This window comes from Diadema antillarum, unplaced genomic scaffold, assembly GCF_040938485.1.
Source record: "Diadema antillarum isolate AM-2024a unplaced genomic scaffold, OU_Dant_1.0 seq00002093_RagTag, whole genome shotgun sequence".
Classification (NCBI taxonomy): Eukaryota; Metazoa; Echinodermata; class Echinoidea; order Diadematoida; family Diadematidae; genus Diadema; species Diadema antillarum.
The window spans coordinates 8,351-28,623 of record NW_027272737.1 but is presented as its reverse complement, the minus strand read 5'-3'; the positions used below and the strand labels follow the sequence as shown (position 1 = coordinate 28,623).

Sequence of the window (20,273 nt, the reverse complement as noted above, 5' to 3'; positions counted from 1 at the left end):
AATCAGAAATATTTGCGGCGTGACACTTTCTTGAATTGGAGCCTGCGGCACTTCACAGTGTGAAATTTTTGTAAATTGCCTATGACATTCAATGCATATATGTAGCGTAGACAAGAAGTTTTGCGTGCATTTTAAATTTGCGAATCTTGGCTCCTTGCAAAATTCACAAAATTTCAAGTATAAGAATACTTCTGTTTTACAGTAACACTGCCTACTATGATAGAAAAATGCATTATACGTACACCTTGCTATATCTCATCCATCTTTACGTAGATCTTTGGTGAACTTCATGAATTGATGATTCTTGGCTGAAAAGCACTACAGTCTCACTGCAGTACTGTCCAGTCAACCACTAAATGTAACTTTAATCTCGCAAACATTTAACATTTTCTATAACTTTGCTGAGTATAGAAGTCTGCTTTCAAGTAGTCGAACTGCTTTGAAAAGCACAAAAATATATTACTTTCTAATGCTGCGTGCATGAATAACATGACAACTACACTCAACTTCAGATATCAGGTTCAGGCAGTCTGAATGTACATCACTACATGAATGAAAATCTGATGTGTACTATTCACACTTTGCGATGCCATGTGACAATCACAAGAATGTAATGCAGTGTGTCACTGCCCTATGGTGCCTTAACATGCAGGATAGATGAAAATGACAGGATATGATCTGACAATTAGGATAAGGATGAATTCGCAACGCTCTCTATAAGCACAGAAGCCACTATCTACAAAACGCCTTCATGTGACTTGTACAAATGTTTGTGATTGATGCTAGGAATTACACAGGACAAGCATGCATACATTACAAACGGATATAATGACATTCTAGCTAAGGATATACGGTACACAGTTGTCAGTATTTCCCATCCTAATAGCCCGAGATATTGCTAGAATTCGTCGGCTGCCAATTCCGTCCCTTTGGAAAATATCTCTGCGCATAGGAGGTCGCTTCTTGTTTCGTAATGAGGAGAAGTAATGTTCACATTCAACATGCCGAATACACTTGGCTTCCATTAGTACCAGTGGATGATGGGGTCTATACACACATGCTACAGGTCATCACTAATTCACTGCAAGACTAGAGTGATGGAGAGAGAAAAATACTTTGAAAACTTTTACTTGGTATCATCAGGATGAAATGACTTTTTTCATTCACAACGACTCTTGAGTTGGAGCGGCTCTGTCTGTTCCAAAAACCACTCAAAAAATCCTTCTCTCTACAATAAATGAGTTGATCTAGAAGGAAAACGTGAAGGTAACTGTAAGAATATTTGACTGATGAATAAAAAAGCATTGGACATTAACCTTACACGTGATGATAAATCTTCGTCAAGAAAGATTTCCAATCCAACATGAGATGTGGGAATATGCATCATCCAGATAAATTTTGAGGTTTCCAAGATGACTTCCCGAAGGACAGAAATCCCTGTGCGGATGAATGAAAAGAATATATGAAGTCCACACTCATCTGGAGGTACCACGGTGTCATTTCATAAGGGTTGAAATTTCCAAGTTCTATGATCACCATGTCCCGGCAGGGGTGGGGGGAGGGGAGGGGAGGGAAGGGGGTCTAGACAATGGGATCCTTTGCACAGTCCTCCAGTTGAATTGTACTTGGCGTCGACAGCAGTGGCCTCCCACTGTTGGCGCTGCTGGCCCCGCTGTTGTTTCGCGGGGTACTGGACTGCGTGGTAGCCTCACTGATGGGGGTACCAGGCAGGTCCATGTCGACGCCAAGTAGGGAGGAGCCGCTGAACTGGGAGACGCCGTCGATCCCGTTGGCCTCGGATTCCACAAAGACAGCGCTGGGTGCGTCCAACTGGTCAAGTTCTTTGGCTGTACGAAGGAGAAAAAAATGAAGGGAGGGATGAATACTTTGATGGTCACGCAGCTTTTTCAAGCAAAACTATGATATAAGTATATCAACACTAGCCCCTGCAAGAGACACAACATATGCAGTAAAATGATAGGTATATAACACCTTTATATTTTATTCAAATAACCAAGAGGGCCTAATTTCTTCTTTCCCAGGAATGTAGATGATATCTAAACAAAGTTATTATTCATATCAAACTAATTACATGGAAACACGAGTCTAAGACACTACGAGTTGCTGCGTTTTCTAGTCCCCAGCAAAACCCCCAAATTACCTTACACACGGCTGAAGAAGAATACTGGGAATGATGCAACACAGACATCCAATCTCTTGAGAGAGAATTAAATAATGTTTCTGCATAACAGAAACGGACATACTTTAAAAATTAATAATAGTAATTAATCTGTGAGCACATTACAAACAAGCATTCATCCAACTGTCTCATGTTTATGTGTGATAAACATGGTCACTCAGACTTGATTTTCTGTGAAAAAAAATAATGATAATAATTTTCTATGAAGTGGTTAGGAAAAGGGGAATAGTGATGAAGCACTGGCTGAACTGACCATCATGCTGATCCATGTCCACTCTATACGTGCCCGGCTTGGGCTCTGACTCAAGGGTCAACACCTCCACTGGGCTGCGGTCATCCACGGTGGTCAACGGGTCTGGGGCGGTCTCCACTGGGGCCGGAGCGGTCACCTGGTTATTCCCGGCGTTGGCTTCAAGTGCAAGCGCTGCACTTCCCTGTGAGTGGTCGATACCAAGAAAATCTGGACTCAGCAACAGTGCTGAAGACTGAACTACTTCAACATCGAAAGTCTACTGGAATTGGTCTGTGATTAGATTTTGTTCCCAAAAGATGTTTCCTCTTCACTGTCCACAAAAAAAAAATTATATACATACACTTGTCCTGACATGATTAATCCTCAAAATCAGTTCTGTTATCCTATGCTGTGCATATGTTGAGATTAAGTGCCCACATTATCATATTCATCATAACCTTCATCACCATCATTAACATCATATCATCATCATCATCATCACCATCACTACCATCGTCGTCATCATCATCAACATCCTCTCCTCCTCATCACTATCATCATTATCATCATCACAATCATTACCATCATCATCATCATCATCATCATCACCCTCTTCTTCTCCTCCTTCTCCCCCTCCTCCTCCTCCTCCTTCTCATCAGATCATCATCATTATCATCATCATCATCATCCTCACCGTCATCCCCATCATCTTCATTCTCATCACCATCATCATCATCATCACCAACCATGTCAATCCATGGAAGCAACCATCCAAACCAACAATCAACTTTTGAAATGCTGCATCTTGGTCAAATTTGCACTAGAGCTTTTTTAAGACCCGCGAGCATGAGGAGAAAATTGGCCCGATTGAAACGAACTTATTTGCTGCCCACCGCGGTACATTCAAGACTGACTAGTACAGGCCCTGCCAGAATAGAATTGCCCGCCAGCGAATATGTGCACAGAAGCGCACACTCGTCAGTAACATTCAACTCCAGTCATGATTATTCAGTTGCATGTGTGCTGCGTACTGCTTACGATCAATCTTTTCAAGGTCGAGAAAAAGCTGATTTCGCAAACATGCATCCAGCATCGTTGAAAAATGATTAACCCCCATTGTAGCGAGCTGTGCAGCATACGTGATTTTGCATTTATGCTTCCTCAGTAAACATAAGAGAGAATCAGTGATCGTAAACAAGCCTTTTTGTGCGGTTTGAATTGGTGCTTTGAAATGCTGTCTATGTCAAAGTGATTCAGGATTCAACTATATTTTGCAATCACCGCATTTCAATATGACGATGATGCCCCCCCCCCCAAAAAAAAAAAAAAAAAAATAGATAAATAGATAAATGAATAAAAAAATAAGTAAATAAATAAATAGGCATAAATGCACCAAAAGAGGAGGACACAAACATGTAATCTCACCAGGTTCTCGATGGACACGGGAGCGGTGGTCTTCTGCGGGGTCTGGAGGTTGGTGCTCCTGATAACCGGGATGCCATCCTCTTCCTCCCCCTTGCCCTTCTTCCCACTGACATCTACCCGCAGCTCATTCTTCTCGTTCACCTCCTGGTACGAGTTGGCCTGCTCGACGGCAGAGGCGGGCACGGCTGCCCCGCCGCCACGACTCCGCAGGGACGCCAGTGAGTTGTTGCGGCTCTTCCTGCAGAAAAGATGATGGCATATGACCACAATAAACCTTGATGTTTTGTCATTTTTTTTGTTTTGATCTTGCTACTTCAAATCGAACCAAATAGGTCCTGGAATTGTTTGAGATAGTTATAGCTTATCATTTGTGCCACAACTAAAAGGGATTGCCAAAGGAGGCCATTTTTGCAGCATGGTTGAAAACATTCACTCAGTTTAACACAGGGGATTACAATAGCGTCAAAAGTTTCCACTTTCACTGTTCTTTGCATCAAACCATGGAGGCTGTTCTCTGTAAGAGGTGGGTGATTAATCTGCTGGTACCATTTATCTCATTTCAGCTGTTACCTACATTGTATCACTTAGTCTAAACTCTCCTCATTTCGAATGAGAAAGGAGTAAGCTCTGTACATTTCAGGCATGTAAATTAAGGCAACCACGGGAAGTCACTGTATCTAGGTGGCTCAAACTACTAGTATTGTTCACCTCCATCTGGTATACATGTATATTCTACTTGAACGTGTGAACTTGAACGTACATGACGTCCTACCAATATTGTAAAATGACTGCTCTGCAAAATCAACAAACAAGGAGCTTGATATCATAGACAGAGAGAGGAATATTTCTTGCCAATATTTGATGTGGTAATTGTGACATGTATATTTTTACTTAAATACCTAAAAAAAAAAATATTCCTCTTTTTCTATATGCGACAATCTGAAGGAATATTTCATCACCCATCACATATGAAAGGAAAAAAAAGAAAGACAAAAAAATGGCCATACTTTTTCCTCCTCCGACCTTCAGCTGTTCCAGAGCGTGACAAAGATTCCCCACCAGTGGCACCACCTACAAGACAACAAGAAAATGTCAAGAGAAAGATGGTGTTACCTTCTGAGTGCCCTTGCAAACATGTTGGCCACCATTTGCATTCTTAGACTTTTCCTTAGAATTTTGTTGCATATATTGCACAGTTATGTGTCTTATTTTACAACCTCAAAATGACATAATCAGATTATGTCTGCATCGGGTTCAGGTTGTGCGTGAAGGTTAGCTTCAGTTTGCTTACAGTCTTGTGAGAATATCCTTGGAATATACCACATTTGATTTAATTTTCATATTTGCATGTGTTATTTTCTTTAAATTTTTGTTATAAACTTAGCTCATCGCCTTTTTTTTTTTACAGCAATGCCAAAAGATGTTTTTTAATGCATTACATTTTACTCTAGCATAAGTAAATTCAAGTATCAAGTTTCTGTGAATTGGAGGGGGAAGACATATAAACTAGAAAAGCACTCAGAGAGCACAGACCTCCGCCACACCAGCTAACCTTCCATCCTTGCACGCATGCAATCTATTTCCCAAAGATAAAAATAGAAGCCTCTTGTTTACATCATTGCACACCACCGGAGCAAAGCATTCGCTTTAGTGCACGTATGTAAACCTCCCGTATGCACAGCTTGAACCCCAAGTTCGTTGACCTTATATGTCAAAAGAGGAAAAATCCTACAAAAATCCATTAAAATTCCCAGATCGCTACCACAATGAGGCGTTCCTTGTGTCAATATTGACTTTTCATGCAAGTTTCATTTTAGTCCGTACGCAACTTTTTGAGTTATTTTGCAAGCAGACAAACCAACGCCAATGATCGCTGAACCTCCTCCTTCCTTGGCGGAGGTAAAAGACAAGAAAGAAACATACCCTCTGCTCCCTGGACGTTGGTCTTGCTGGGACCATTGAGGGCCTCTCCCAGGGGGATAGCCTCGTAGCCTGGTGGAACGTTCTCCTGACTCATCTGTGGTGAGAAATTTACAAAACAAAACAGACGAAAAAACAGGGTGATACAATGCCTATGGCAGGGCTCCACACTAACTTTTATTTTTGGTGGCCCAAAGGCAAACATCCAACCGTTTTTGGTGGCCCGATCAGGCCACCAAATTCTTTATTTCTGAAATTTTAGTGGCCCTACGTGTGTTTTTGGTGGCCCTGGGCCACCGGGCCACCGTTAGTGTCGAGCCCTGCCTATGGTTTGATTAACCGATCTGTGAGCAACCTATATGATACATGACTTACACATGAATCTTATTCTCTCTACACCCCACTCCAGTTGGTCAAATCAAATATTCCTAGAACACCTGTCATCCCATAACCATGAATCACAATTCAATTTAAAGGACAAGTTCACCTTCATAAACATAAGGATTGAGAAAATGCAACAATATTAGTAGAACACATCAGTGAAAGTTTGAGGAAAATTGGACAATCGATGCAAAAGTTATGAATTTTTTAAAGTTTTGTGTTGGAACCGCTGGATGAGGAGACTACTACAGTTTGTGAGTTATATGCGTACAACAGTATAAAGAAAATGTAAAAGAAAATTCAACATATTTTCACTTTTTTCGCATAATTAAAGAGCACTTGACTTGCCTCTTTCTAAAGGCAGGGGGAATAATATTACCCATAACATTTGTCGGTAACAAGTCAGGGGAATGTGTACTTTTTTCAAAAAATGGAATTTTGTGAAATTCTCTTTATATTTTCCTTATATTGTTGTACGCATGTGACATCTAAGTTATTCATACACTGCAGTAGTCTTCTCATCCAGCGGGTACTGCACAAAAACTTCAAAAATTCATAACTTTTGAACGGATTGTCCGATTTTCCTCAAACTTTCAATGATGTGTTCTACTAATATTGCTACATTCTCTCAATCCTTATGTTTATGAAGGTGAACTTGTCCTTTAACGTTCAGGATTCATTTGATCAAAACAAAGTACAAGTAGATTTTGAAAAAAAATGGTAGAAGTTTCATCTGAATCAAACATTTTTTTTTTTTTTTTAGTCAAGGGATTAAAAAATATATATATCTTCAACCAATAGGGCTATTGTTTGCAACCATTTGGTGATAAATGCACATCTGTATACCGACTGTCAAATCCTCTTATCACCAACAACTCTAATCAGGCGCCAAGATAATCATCCTCAATCTCTTCACCCTGTTTGTTCTATCTTACAAAGGAAGCACAGGAGATTAATCGGGCTTCCTTGATTGGGCTGCGTTCTCAGCCATATACAAACGTCAGAAACTTATCACACGCTCTGTCTACTGGTATGGGAAATCAGTTACTACATGAACAGACACGCTTCCACTTGCACACAGAAAGTCGTAATTCTTGATGATACAATTTCATCCGCAAATTTTAAGCCCACTTCAGCCTTCATGATTGTCACCAAATTTTATCTGTAAACAGAACTCAATATCTAGGGCGCAAGCAGATCATACATCAGTTAGATAATCTATCAGATATCTCTTCCCACCTCCCTGGTCAGCCTTATACTTTAGTGCCCAGCACACAGATACCAAGAAAAAAAACATTTGTGAGAGGAGATTTGAACGAATGGCTTACAGAATTGTCATCATCCTCTTGTGGAGCAGGGTTTCCCGTCACTTTGCGGAGAGCACGGATCTGAAGCAACGCCCTGAATGCTGTGGACAAATGACAATGTGGGAAAACCTCACTATGACTTCAAGTGCGCCTAGATTGAAGAACAAGGATTGTGCATTACTTTCGTTTTTCTTCACACATGCATTTGGCCATTCTACTTGAGGGATGCATTTCATTTACTCCTTTTGGGGGGGCTCAAATGCATGGTCATCCTCATAAAGTATTCAAGCTTGGCATTCATATCTCTCTTTTAACTACTTTCCAATCAATCACCTAACTTTGGTATGACAATGAAATTTAAACACAATCACTCCAAGAAATGGGTGAGAATTATAACAATAGCAGGCATACTATCATGTTAAACATTTGGAAGACAGAGAGACACAAACATCCAAAGCTGCCATGCGAAGCACTTTAAAAATTTCAGCAAAGCTGTGAATGGGAGCGTTAACTTACGTGCTCTGCAAATGGGACAGCAACTTGCCTGGTACCTCAGAGAATCAGCTGGATGGAAAGAAAACATACTGAATGCTCTTAAAAAAAATGTTCAGGTCATGGACAAAAAAACAGAGTGATGAGGTTTGTGATGTACAGCCCACTACAAATGAACCATTCAACCTTTCACCATGACCTGTCACGCCACTGCAATATTTTCTTCAGAGCCCTTTCAGATAACACTGACTCTGTGAATACTAATGAAAACTGAATTTACCACAAAACTTTCAGTAACAGCAGCTGACTCATCTCAAATAGCAAGGAATAATGAATCTCATCTTTACAAGAGCATCTATTTACTCCACCAGTCACCAAAGTGTGTAATCAATTAATATTAAACAAGCACATATATCCCAGGGCTGCACATTAACCATTTTTTTTTCTACTGGTCCGACCTGTCTGTCGGACCAGTAGGTTCCCAGTTTTTCCATGTATTATTGGTCCATTCCTGAAAAAGTTACTGGTCTGATAGTGATTTTTACTGGTTAGGGACTGTCAGACCAGTGCCAGTGTGCAACGTTGTAAATCCTTTGAAAATTAGGGTCTGAGATAAAATGTGATCTGCAATAGTGGAGAGTTATTGATAGTCTCTTACACTGAAAGTCATATACATAAACACAAAATAAGTTTCATATTTTTGCACAGTGCAGGTGTCAGTACTCTGAGTAGGACATTTTCTTTTTTCCAATACTACTATAGCAAATCTGAAACATAAAAACAAACTACCAATAAATATGCTGTAAAGCTAGCCTCCATTAAATAGAGTAAAACATGTGTATCATCACAAATAATATTACTTTGATTAACAGGATGCTCATGTAAATTCATATATTCTGAGAGCTCTGCAGGACACCATCATCCAGTACTATCATTTCTGTGTTGTACATTCCATTTAAGTCCATGTAATACATCTGATTTGTCAACAACAAAAAAAGATAAATAGAAATAAATAATTCTCATGCATTATACTCTGCTGAGTAGTAAATTGCAAAAAAAAAAAAAAAAAAAAAAAAAAAAAAAAAACTACACTACATGCATCTATATTTGTGTGAGGATACAAGTTGTACTTTCAAGTTCAGGAGAGTCTGTCAAGACTTACCACATCCATTGCAGAGACAAAGATGTCTGCATGGCAGGATGAGTGTGTCTCTGGCATCAGACATGCAAATCACACAGTCCGATCCATTGTCATCTGCATACTCCTCCTCTTCCTCCAACTATGGTTGGAAAAGACACAGAGTATGCAATGATTGGAATGTCACAGGAATTTACTCTGGGGCCTGGGAAATTTACAGAAATTGCTTTCAGAGTGAAAGAGAGGACTAGCATTATCATGGATACATAAAAGAGAAAGAATCTTGGAACTTAATATATCTATGTAAACCCTACATTCAACGCTTTCATCACACACACAGAACTTTGTGCACACAATTACAGCATAAAGCAAGATTTGTCTACAAAAGATATTCAGATATAATTTTCCACAAAATATTAATCCAAGCATACACAGTATCCATACATGATTTTCGAAATTTCAAGACTCTTCATTATTGTCTTTGTGAATATGACATCACTGTGAGCTGCATAGAAATTGATCATTACCAGGGTAAGTTTTAATGATTGCTTACCTTCCAGATGTCGATGGGCGCAATGGCCCCAAGTTGACCTAATAAAATTGGGTGTACGTGACAGAATTTTTTCTGTGATTCGGCTGTACCCGTGTATAAGACGCACCCCCAATTTTTCATATTTTCTGACGAAAAAAAAGTGTGTCTTATACACGGAACTTCACAGTAATTTCTTCAAACCTTCCCCCGAAACATAAACCTTAGATCTACTTGCCCCACCAACCCCGAAAATCGCCATGCTGCGAAAGGATTAAAATGAGATTTGACCACACACTGCTGACCTTTGGAGCGTCTGGGTTGTTCTTGTTCTCGATGCCGTAGATTTCCTGGAGGAGGTAGAAGACCCCATCCACCATCTGCTTCTGTTTCAGGGGCTTGATGGTGTAGGAGGAGTCGGAAGCCTGCTCCAGGGTGGCTACCAGAACATGGCAGTGCCCAGAGTGCTCTGGGAAGAAAGAAAACACACAGACCAACACTTAGCACCCTCTACCAAAATGACGGCAGAGGGAAACTGATGAGGCACTGCTTTTTGTGATCAGTCTGACAAAACATAGACTACTGCTAAACCCTGCTATAATGAGTATGCTTATCATGGGGTACCGCTTCTAATAAGATAAATTCGGCAATCCTGATTTTCTCTTCCTTTATTCAGCTGGTCTCTTTTCTAGCATGTTTACAACAAGGTACGGACTATAACATGGTAAAAATTGGCGATCTCATTGTACCAGAGGTTCCCTGTACTATCAGAAGGGGAACATTTCAACACAACTAGATCTCTCTATGCCCAGTCAAGCAAGATGAACTTTGTGCATTTTAAATCTTCACATTTTCTGACTAGAAATCACACCACAGCAAAACATCATAAACATGTGCATATTAGTTTGGTGTACTGCAATTGAAGTGTACACAGAGTATACACTTGTGCATGCACTGAGACATAAATATGTTTGCACATCTTTATCTATTCTCACATATGGCAATACATTCTGCTTGACTATTTGCAGCTTTATACAACTTTTATTGCCATACATCGATACAAATAAATATCAATATCACATGGTCCAGCTTTGTGCATAATTTGTGTTGCATTCACCCAGTTCACATCTAGTGTAGAACTAGCTGTCAAGAAGATTACACTATCATTGTCCTGCTTGCTAAAATGTATGTGTAGATGAGTTAAGAACAAAGAAAAAAGATCCATTTTTCAAAATAATCTCTGAAGAAAATGACAGAGATATTTGCACTTTGATGCAGCTTGTGATCTCAGGCGGCCTCTGGTATTCTTACCCCACTGAGAGAAACATGGACATACCTTCTCCTTCCTCGACACAACACTGTATGACGACAGGTATGACGTCCTTCAAAGGGTCGTAGTTAAACTGGGCATGCGGAAGGGAATCAAAACTTGGTGTAAATCTTGGGCACTGATGAAAGATTGCATGCAATAAAAGACACTTGTAAAGTCGACAAAAGTGCACCACTGAGAACTTGGGTAGAGACTAGGATGATTTCTTTGTACAGATGATACCAAGCCAGAAGCTTTTAAGGGAATGCTACACAGACGCAATTGTCTGCAGTACAATGTATCTACTCCGACACCAACAAGTTCAGTCGTCCAGAGCAATTTCATATTCTGACAAGCCCACTACTGCTTTAAAATACTTGCTGCATCTTCTGACAAAAACTGGTGGGTGACATGTATGATCAGTGATAAATGTAAAAAAAACAAGACTTAGGATTCTATTATCATTCAAATATTATTCTGTTTAATATCATTATATTTCATGGAAAGCAGCATTATGCTATGAATACCTGAATACTCCTAAATCAATCAAACCAGCAAGTCATCACCGCAAGAAAACTTTTACATATAATATGCACATTGCAAGGAGATTAAAGGTAGGGGATACCTTTTACAGACCTCCCAAAATGCAGCAAAAAATTAAATATGAACCTCAGGGGACTTGTTTAGGCCACTGCTGAGAAATTTGAAAGTCAACAGTTATCTACAATTTGAACAATGCACAAAACTCAACTACTCAGTAGTTCTGTGTGTCAGCCACACTTAAGCCTTTTTGTTGCAGTCTTCTGTATTTTTTATCTATAAACACAAATCTAAAAGTTTAAGAGCTGATGTAATAACATGTAGAGTGTGTGGCAAGAATGTATATAGAAATGTTTGTAAGTTTTGATGAACTTTCTTCACAAAATATACATGATGGACACACATGCAGTGCATGGGTCTGCAAAGGTAGCCTAGTAATGTACTGGAATTTACGGTGAGCCCCGAAAAAAAAATTCAATTCAAAATCTAACGGTCAATAAAAATGTACTAAATGTTACCTTCCACTTTCAATACTTCATGGGAGTTTCTAAAATGATACTCTCTTCAACATACCACTGTATTTATACAACTCTTCATTCAAGGCATGCAAATGGGATTCCTTACCTTTAAGGGGAACAGGGACTGTATCAAAATGGTTGCTTACCTCTTCCTCATCAAACTCTGAGGGGTCAAAGGTGAAGGCTGGCTGGGCAAAGGTCTGGCTGGCCCCCCTTTCGTAGCGAAAGGTCTCCGACCTCAGCATAGAGTTCCTCGCAGTGTACCTGTGTGATGCACATTGACATACAATAATATCATATAGACACACTCAGTATCGAGTCATACAAGTGGCAATCTGAACACACCACTATCGATACACGTTGCTTGGATTAAAGATAAGTGGATGTGAAAATATAGATATATATCCGATACTGTGTACAGTCAGATTCCTTACACTATTGTTTGATTATACAATAATGCATAAATAACTACAAAATACAATATGAGGAGGACATGTGATACAATCATGCAATTTTTATAAGTCATATATCTGCTCAAATGTTCCATTTCAATTTCAGCAAAATTTCTGCGAGTAGGAAAGGAATATACTTAAATTACTATATATTTAGTTGTTACCACTGTCAACTAAGCAACTTGGAAGAAGACTAATGTTGTAAATACTACTATTACACATACTACTTTGCCTTGCACTGATATGTAATACACTTCCCTCTGAACCTGTTGAGGACAAGTCCTGAGAATACTCAGTCAGGTGTCTATGGGAAATGCAAGTTATAGCAAAACCAATCCGTCCTCAACTGGTTAAAGAAGTATATCACTGCAAAATCACAAATAAATTTTGTTCCATTGCAATTTCACTGCACTTGTGTGGTGTTCCTGCTAAAAGTGGTTCCAAATTATGGAGTGAGCACTGTACCATATTTTTTTTATTAAGATAATCATACAGATAAGGACAAATATTGTAGGCATGTCAAACTAAAAACTCACACAGCCCTTCCTCCAGTGACCTCTTCCATGGCAAAGAAGTAGACTGTGATGGCGGTCTTGGCCTCACTGTCAAAGATGAATTCAATGGAGTAGCGTGTGTTCTGTTGCTCTGGTTCCAATTCCAGTGGACTGCAGGAATATACAATACAAAAAGAAATAAAATATGAAAATCAGAGACAGCTAACATGTGCAATGACAGTTCTTTATAATGTGAAAGGTAAGAGTCCCTGCATGATTTCTGTTCTTCATTTGTTCCTGTCATCTTTTGGGCAGTCTTTCAGCTTTATACAACAGTCTATTAAAGGACTCCAATACGACAATCTTGCTGTCAGATTAATTTACACACAGTCAGATTCAGATCCTGTCACTACTGTTACATACTACATAACCTTTTCGGTCATACACGTTGGGATTTGTTATAAAATGTTATCCATTGCTTCACGCTTTATGGCCTCTTCAAGACTAACATGAAGCAGAAAGAACCAATAGCTTCAAGATTATATAATTTCCATCAAGATAAACATGTGATATAAATGGGGGTATACTTATTTGAAAGATTTGCCACATTTGGGATGATCCTAAAATGAATCATACCAAGTTTTCACTGCATTCACATTCACAATTAAATAACAAAGTGCTGGCAATAGACGGCTGGTACTCTAACTCTGCTTCCATCTTGGTTATTGAATGAAGTGAAAAGGATTTTCCCATTGACGCACCTCACAGATTTGACAAGCTTGAGAGAATCCTTCCGGATGTTCACCAAACTTTTCAGTGTCTTCGTGGGTTCATTTGGCTGAGGTGCTGTGTAGGGAAACTGCAATAGGGAGGGAAAAAATACACAAATCGAATCATGAATGCATTAATCAACATTATTCTACTGGCAGGCAATGGCAATACAAATTTGACATTTTATTCACAAGGCAGATGAAAGGTGTGTTCAGCAGACAGACTGGATTGTCCAATGGCTCATATATTTGATGCATGGTATATTCAAATACATTGTGCCACAGCAAGTTACCATTCCATAGAAAGCAGGGGGATTCGTAATTTAAGATTGCTACAATGTATCATAACTGTAGTTTACAGTTGTGTGTAGTCTTTCTCCATGATGAGATCAAACCAACCAACACAAACATAGAACAGACAACACTGAAGCAGAGCAATTGCTGAGTCATGTTTGAGAAGACCATCCAGGCTAGATTTGAGGAGTACAGAGTAGCAGCAGTATACTCACGAAAGAATATCGTACAATGTGTAAAATGTCAAACTCTTGTGAATAAGATATCTTTCAAAAAATGGTGACTAGGTACTTGAACTGGTATAACTGAATCTATGGATGATACTCATGAACAATACTTGGTGTGCTGTGATGTCCTCACAGAAACATTGAAATCTAACTGATCTATCAGCACAATTTTACAATCAATGTAAAGACAAGAATTAGTTCATAAAGAGAGCTCCAACCCAAAAGGCAGGAACACTTACTGGTGCTGGTCTTGAGTTGAGGTAATTCACGTCAGTGTTCTCTCCAAATAAGTAGGCTTCTGGCTGCGGTGTTTCAAAGCGCTGGCCTCCCATGCTAAAATGGCTCCCAAAGTAACATCCTTGAATGACACAGACCAAGAAACAAAATCAAGGTGGAACAAATGGACTACACTGTATGTATATATGTACATACATTATTTGTATGTGTAATTTCATATTTTATCACTTTCCATATTTTGATCTCTGATGATCACAAAATGGACTTTCATCATATGGTTTCACATAAATTTTAGCACTTTTAACGACTTCAGCAGATACAATGTACATGTACTCTCATACAAACTGAAGCCTATGGTAATTTTTCTTCTTCTTCTTCTTCTTCTTTTTTTTTGCCTAATTTTGAAGAGAATTTCCATTAGAAATATGAAGTTGAACCAGTCAAACTGTAAGTAAAGCCCACAGCACACTCAACACATTAGCACATCTGAGCAGTCGCATGACTCCACACTGCACACCATGCAATCATACCACATTGTGTAGTGGGATCAGCTGAAACTTTGTCCACAACTGGTTGTGAAAATGAATCATATCAAATCTGTGCTGGTGTAAATGTCACATATTGGCATACAATATTCTTATCCAGGAATGACATGCCAAATAAACTCAAACAACAAAACAAACAGATCTACAGCTGTAGAGTAAGTGCCCCAGTTTGCGGCCGCATAAGGGTTTTTCCACTCTGAAACGCAAACTTGCAAATTGCTTTAACCCAGGTTATATCATAGAGGTTGACCACTTACCAATTTACATTACTGTCACCATCACAAGACCAATGTCCATCGCAGTAGTAAAAAAAGACCACGGCCGCGATCCGGTACAGCGTCCGCCAGTTCACGACCGTGGTAATCCGGTTCACGGCCTGATGTACAATTCCTACGTGATATGCACGTGCTCTGCAATCTTCTGCTGAACGCCTTCATTTGGCTTGAGAACATTGCATAAGCGCCAAGTCCCATTGCGAAAGCATGTCGTGAAAAGGGCTGGCGCATGTGCACTGACCACGAATGGGGATTGCAGTTGCGGTGGTGTTACTGTTGTCTTTTTCATGTTTTTGTATTTTTTCGATCGTAACATCCACTTCCAGAAAAAAATGGCGGCCCACATCGGCTTGCGAAAGTTCTATTTCTATGTGAGGACATGTATTCAAAATCCATGAACATTGGGAAAATGACCAAAAAAAATCCAGTTTCTTAGACCCCTTGTTCCTTAACTGTGATGTTAAAAAGTACCAAAAATACAATTTTGGATGCAAGATGTCGTTGTTTAGGTGAGAATATTTCACTTTGGTTGGAGATTTTGCCTATGTCATCGGTTGATTTTTGTAGATTAGCAGTGTGTTAGTGAATGTGATGTATACAAGCACTGTATGTGTATGGAGTGTGTCACTGTGTTCAGCATTATTACCAAATATGCTGTAAATTACCACTGTAGTGGCCGCGAACCAGTGCCTGGCCGCAAACTGGGACATTTACTCTACTCGTACAATGGTACATTTAAAAAAAAACACACACACACACACACACACACACACACACACACACCAGCAGGGTTCGAACTCCAGTGCCAAAAAAAGTTTACAAAAGTGAAAAGCCTAAAATGATTTAGTTCCCTAAAACCCCAGGATTGCTGTCTAAACTCCAGCTTCAACAAAGTCTGAACATGAATGTAAGTTAATAAGAGTGACTTTAGCTAAATTAACTCACTAATTTACTGACCATGCTGTTGCCCTTTGCACTGCATGGCATGGCAACCACTTAAATAGCTAGAGAATGTCTATTATAAGTCAAAGACTTTCACATGTTCTTTTAATTTGAAATTTCTTGATAGTCCGCTCAAACAACTGTTAGCATTTGCGAAATATAAGTTTAGTTATGTACACAGGTCACAGTCAGTCCTTTGAAACCAGTTTAAGTGTAAATGCATGCAGCATCTTGCCATCAATACATCACAACACAACATTGTCAACAGTGCCAGCAAAATGTGAAAAGCCATACACAATATCCTATGTCTGGGACTGTAATGCAACTTGTTCTGTAACGAACCTGATTTCGGTGGGTATCTGTACGCCGAATTTGCCGCTATTTCCACCTGTTGGACATTCGAATTCTGCATACTTTGGAAGTTCCCCATCTTGATGACACTTGAGTCGCAATCCCAGAACCGTATTTTCCGTAAACACAGATTCTTGCGATATTTGTCTGGTAGCGTCGTCTCGTCAGAATCTCAGTTTGGCGAAATCTTCCTGTTACAAAATGGCGTCTATGTGACCTTATGACCTGCCAGCTGATTCATGTCAACAAGGTCCTTCCACAGCCTTGTACGATCAACACCAGGAAGATGACAGGGTTGTGATCAACACAAGGAGATGACAGGTTGTTTGTTTGTTTGTTTGCTTGTTTGTTTGTTTGTCTATTTGTATGTTTTGTTTATACACTTGTATTTTGATACTGAAAGAAGTGCCGCAACTCTTGAAAGAAACCGATTATCTAGGATAGACAAACTTACTTTCCAAAACTGTCAAGCTTTCAAAAAACGTCCCAGTTGATATCTGTCACTAGTTATTATATTTACTGTTCGTTTGTCGGTTTGATCGATATCTTACAGATACTGTAGTTATCACAAGGGAGATAGCAATAACATAATGTTCATGTGAATTTCTTTGGCAAGGCTTATTCCACTCATCAATTACACAAGTCAATACTAACGTTCCCATTTGAAAGATTGTTAGCTTCTTTTTTTTTTCAAGTATAACTATAATGTGTGTGTGGAACATAAAATGGGGAAATCACATTTTCAGCTAATTCAATCCGGTGGATTAACAATAAAAATATATATGTCAGCAAGAGGATATTTAGCAGGGAGTGAATACTTGATACTTGATACTGTAATCCCTCTCGCAGCTCCAAGAAGCTATACTGGGATGAAACTACACATGTGTGCCATTGGGAGGTGCCATGGTGATGATCTCTATTTACAATAAAAGTGTGCACTGTGCGAGTAAAATCTGAATGCATCCTCCTTTAAAGGATGAGTGATCCAGAAGACGGCTGCAGGGTTGTAATACATGGGAGAGCAGCTTCTCTGAATGTTGTTAAGGTGGTGGCATGTACAACTTGACTAGGTAGGCGGTTCCAGATCCAAATTGTCCTTGGAAAGAATGAGTACTTGAATGCATCAGGGGGGCGTTTCATCAACGAGTTCGTCGGAGTTTTCACCGACGAATTTGCTATCAGCCAATCAGACCAAGGATTTCATTAGCTTTTAACAGTTGTCAGTGTAAATCCTTGCGTCTGATTGGCTGATAGCAAATTCGTCGGTGAAAGCCTCCGACGAACTCGTTGATGAAACGCCCCCCAGTAGTTGTCTTGGGTATGTTGAACTTGAGGTCATGATCGTTCCTTCCATAGTAGGTTGCAGGGGTAACCGCTGAGGGCAATGGTAGGCTTACCACTCCATAGTGGATTTTGTAAAAAAGTGAACATTGGTCCAGGAGTCGCCGGTGGTGTAACGTGTTCCATCCGTGTGCCGACACCAGACGGGTAGATGATGTAGACCATCTGTAGTCACCAGTTATAGGGTATGAGTTTTCTTTAATTTGTCTCCCTCTGTGCAAATTACAAGAATATCTCGTTTTCGTTTAATATGCCTTTTCCGCTTGGACTACAATGTACTTAACATAACAATGTCGGTATTTTCGAGCTTGGGTATTTTGTTACTAAAGTTCATTGTGTCAATCGGCAACCAAGGATAGCCACTGTTCGTAGTGTCGCTGTTCGGAAAGCAGGTAGAATGACAGGTTCGATTCCCGCTGGTTCCTTTTCTCCAACATGTTTGTTAGGCCTATATCTGTTTCAGCAGTTGCGATCTTACAAATTTTGTACACAGGGAGACAAACTGAAGAAAGCTTATACTCCGATATTATATCACCCACTGGCTTCACTTCAAAACTTCATGAGATTTTGAATACACTCAAACAGAGTTAATCAATTTTCGAGTGAATTTGAATGAATTAACAACATAATTATTGTACTCTTTGAAGGAGTAGGTCCTGATGTTAAACCTGGAATTATAGATAAAACAGATTTTTTTTTTTGTTAGTAAAATTGACACATGCACACATACTTCGAATTGTACACGCTATAGCATATTCCAGTTGAGCAAACCTTCATTTATTACCATTGAGAGCCTTATGTAAGAAAAATAAAATGCTTATATATGATTCCTCTCTTTTCAGGGCACTTATTTCCATTTTTCTTACTAATCTATATTTCGATGCAATTCATTCTACAGCTTGTTATGTCGTCTTTATATCCAGCCATGACGGCAGATGGATTTAAGAAAACTTTAAATATTCATGACTTTTGAACTGATTGCCAGATTATCCTCAACCTTCAATAATGTGTGCTACTAAAATACGTTTGCACTTGCTGACCATGTATATTTGAGGTGAATTCTTTTAAAGGTATAGTTTACCTTTGGGAGCATGCACTGATTTAACAATTTTCGAGATATCTCAGTTGATGCATATGTGTAGGTCAGTTGTATCGCAAAACATCCTTCGACGTAAAAAAAAAAATGCAATAAAGCCTAAAATATGAGGAGATATCACAATTTTTCTCAACATACCATAACTGTAGACGGTTTAGTCTAGAAACATTGTTATTATAAATGCTGTTCACATTTTGTAATATTTAACAATACTTAACATTAATTACGCTGATTCAAATTTTTACACTGGTTGTTTCTATCCCTAACTCATATCATTTAGAACTATTTTGAATCACTAAAGCTGGGTTTCTGTTTCATCTGCAAATAGTAGGCCTAAATTATACCTTTAATGACATTGCAAATGATAGAGGGCTTAATAGTGACTTACGAACAACTCCCAAAAATGTTCCGTCGCAAGTACACAATTTGCACTTTTGTTAGATACCACATTCCATTGGCATTTCTTTTGAGGTTAGAACCATTAGGCGTTTTCACATCAGCCCGATAAAAATCCAAGCTCGAGATATTTTTCGCGATCGCAAATTAGCGCGCTATTTCATTTCCTATTCACATCAGCCCGAACATTATCAAATAGCGCGCTAGTTCGCATTAATTATCCTGTTATTTCGGACATTTCCCGAGTTGGACTCGAGAAATTTTCTCGATCAATTAGCACGCTAATTTGTATTCACATTTTCAAATAGCGCGCTATTTCGTGATCGTGTTAACTTCCCAAGTCAGAAATTAGCGCGCTAATTCGAAACATCGGGTTGATGTGAAAACGCCTATTGTGTTGAAAAATTCCAAGATATAATTTGTGCGTTTTTTTTATAGGTTTCTACTATGAGGTGCAAAGATAATGATGAAGAACCTTTTTTATGCATGATTGATAGATAATGTAGTAGCAGTTTATATTTTTTCCGGGTAAAATACGTGACAAAGAGAGAAAAAAAAATTCAAGAATCAAACTGTGATCTGTTGTCTCACGAAGCGAGAGGGAAACACGAAAATGGTTATTCCTCGCTTAGTGAGAACACAGATTAGCTTTATTCTTTCAGTTACTACCACGATGATGAACATCTTCCCTACTAGTGAAAAAAACAAACTTGTCTTAAGTTGTTAAGGATCTGTAAAACTCTCTTAACCCACTGCCTCCAATATGTTGCAATATCCTATTTTATTTCAAGGGCAGCAAAACGGGGGGGGGGGGGGACAACACCAATGATTTTCCAAAGGTTCCATCCTAAGGTTCTTCCCA

The 20,273-nt window shown here is 39.2% G+C and overlaps 1 protein-coding gene across 1 annotated transcript; it reads right to left on the bottom strand.

Moving 5' to 3' along the window:
* Window positions 1-628: 628 nt before the first annotated feature.
* On the bottom strand, window positions 629-16,754 carry LOC139713904 (E3 ubiquitin-protein ligase MGRN1-like). Its single transcript, XM_071625626.1, has 15 exons — window positions 16,570-16,754; window positions 14,468-14,586; window positions 13,699-13,796; window positions 12,980-13,108; window positions 12,138-12,255; window positions 10,961-11,027; window positions 9,930-10,093; window positions 9,120-9,237; window positions 7,982-8,029; window positions 7,487-7,566; window positions 5,781-5,874; window positions 4,865-4,928; window positions 3,858-4,095; window positions 2,454-2,634; window positions 629-1,847 (listed from the first exon to the last, which is right to left on the bottom strand). Exons 1-15 carry the CDS (start codon window positions 16,655-16,657, stop codon window positions 1,582-1,584), a joined length of 1,872 nt encoding a protein of 623 aa, XP_071481727.1. The 5' UTR covers window positions 16,658-16,754; the 3' UTR covers window positions 629-1,581.
* Window positions 16,755-20,273: the final 3,519 nt, after the last annotated feature.

Excerpts from the sequence above, each read along its gene's own strand:
- LOC139713904 (XM_071625626.1), bottom strand. The coding sequence starts at position 16,657 with ATGGGGAACTTCCAAAGTATGCAGAATTCGAATGTCCAACAGGTGGAA. Across the intron at positions 14,587-16,569 it reads CAGATACCCACCGAAATCAG|GATGTTACTTTGGGAGCCAT; the intron begins GTTCGTTACAGA and ends GTGTCATTCAAG. Across the intron at positions 5,875-7,486 it reads AAGAGGATGATGACAATTCT|ATGAGTCAGGAGAACGTTCC; the intron begins GTAAGCCATTCG and ends TTCTCACCACAG.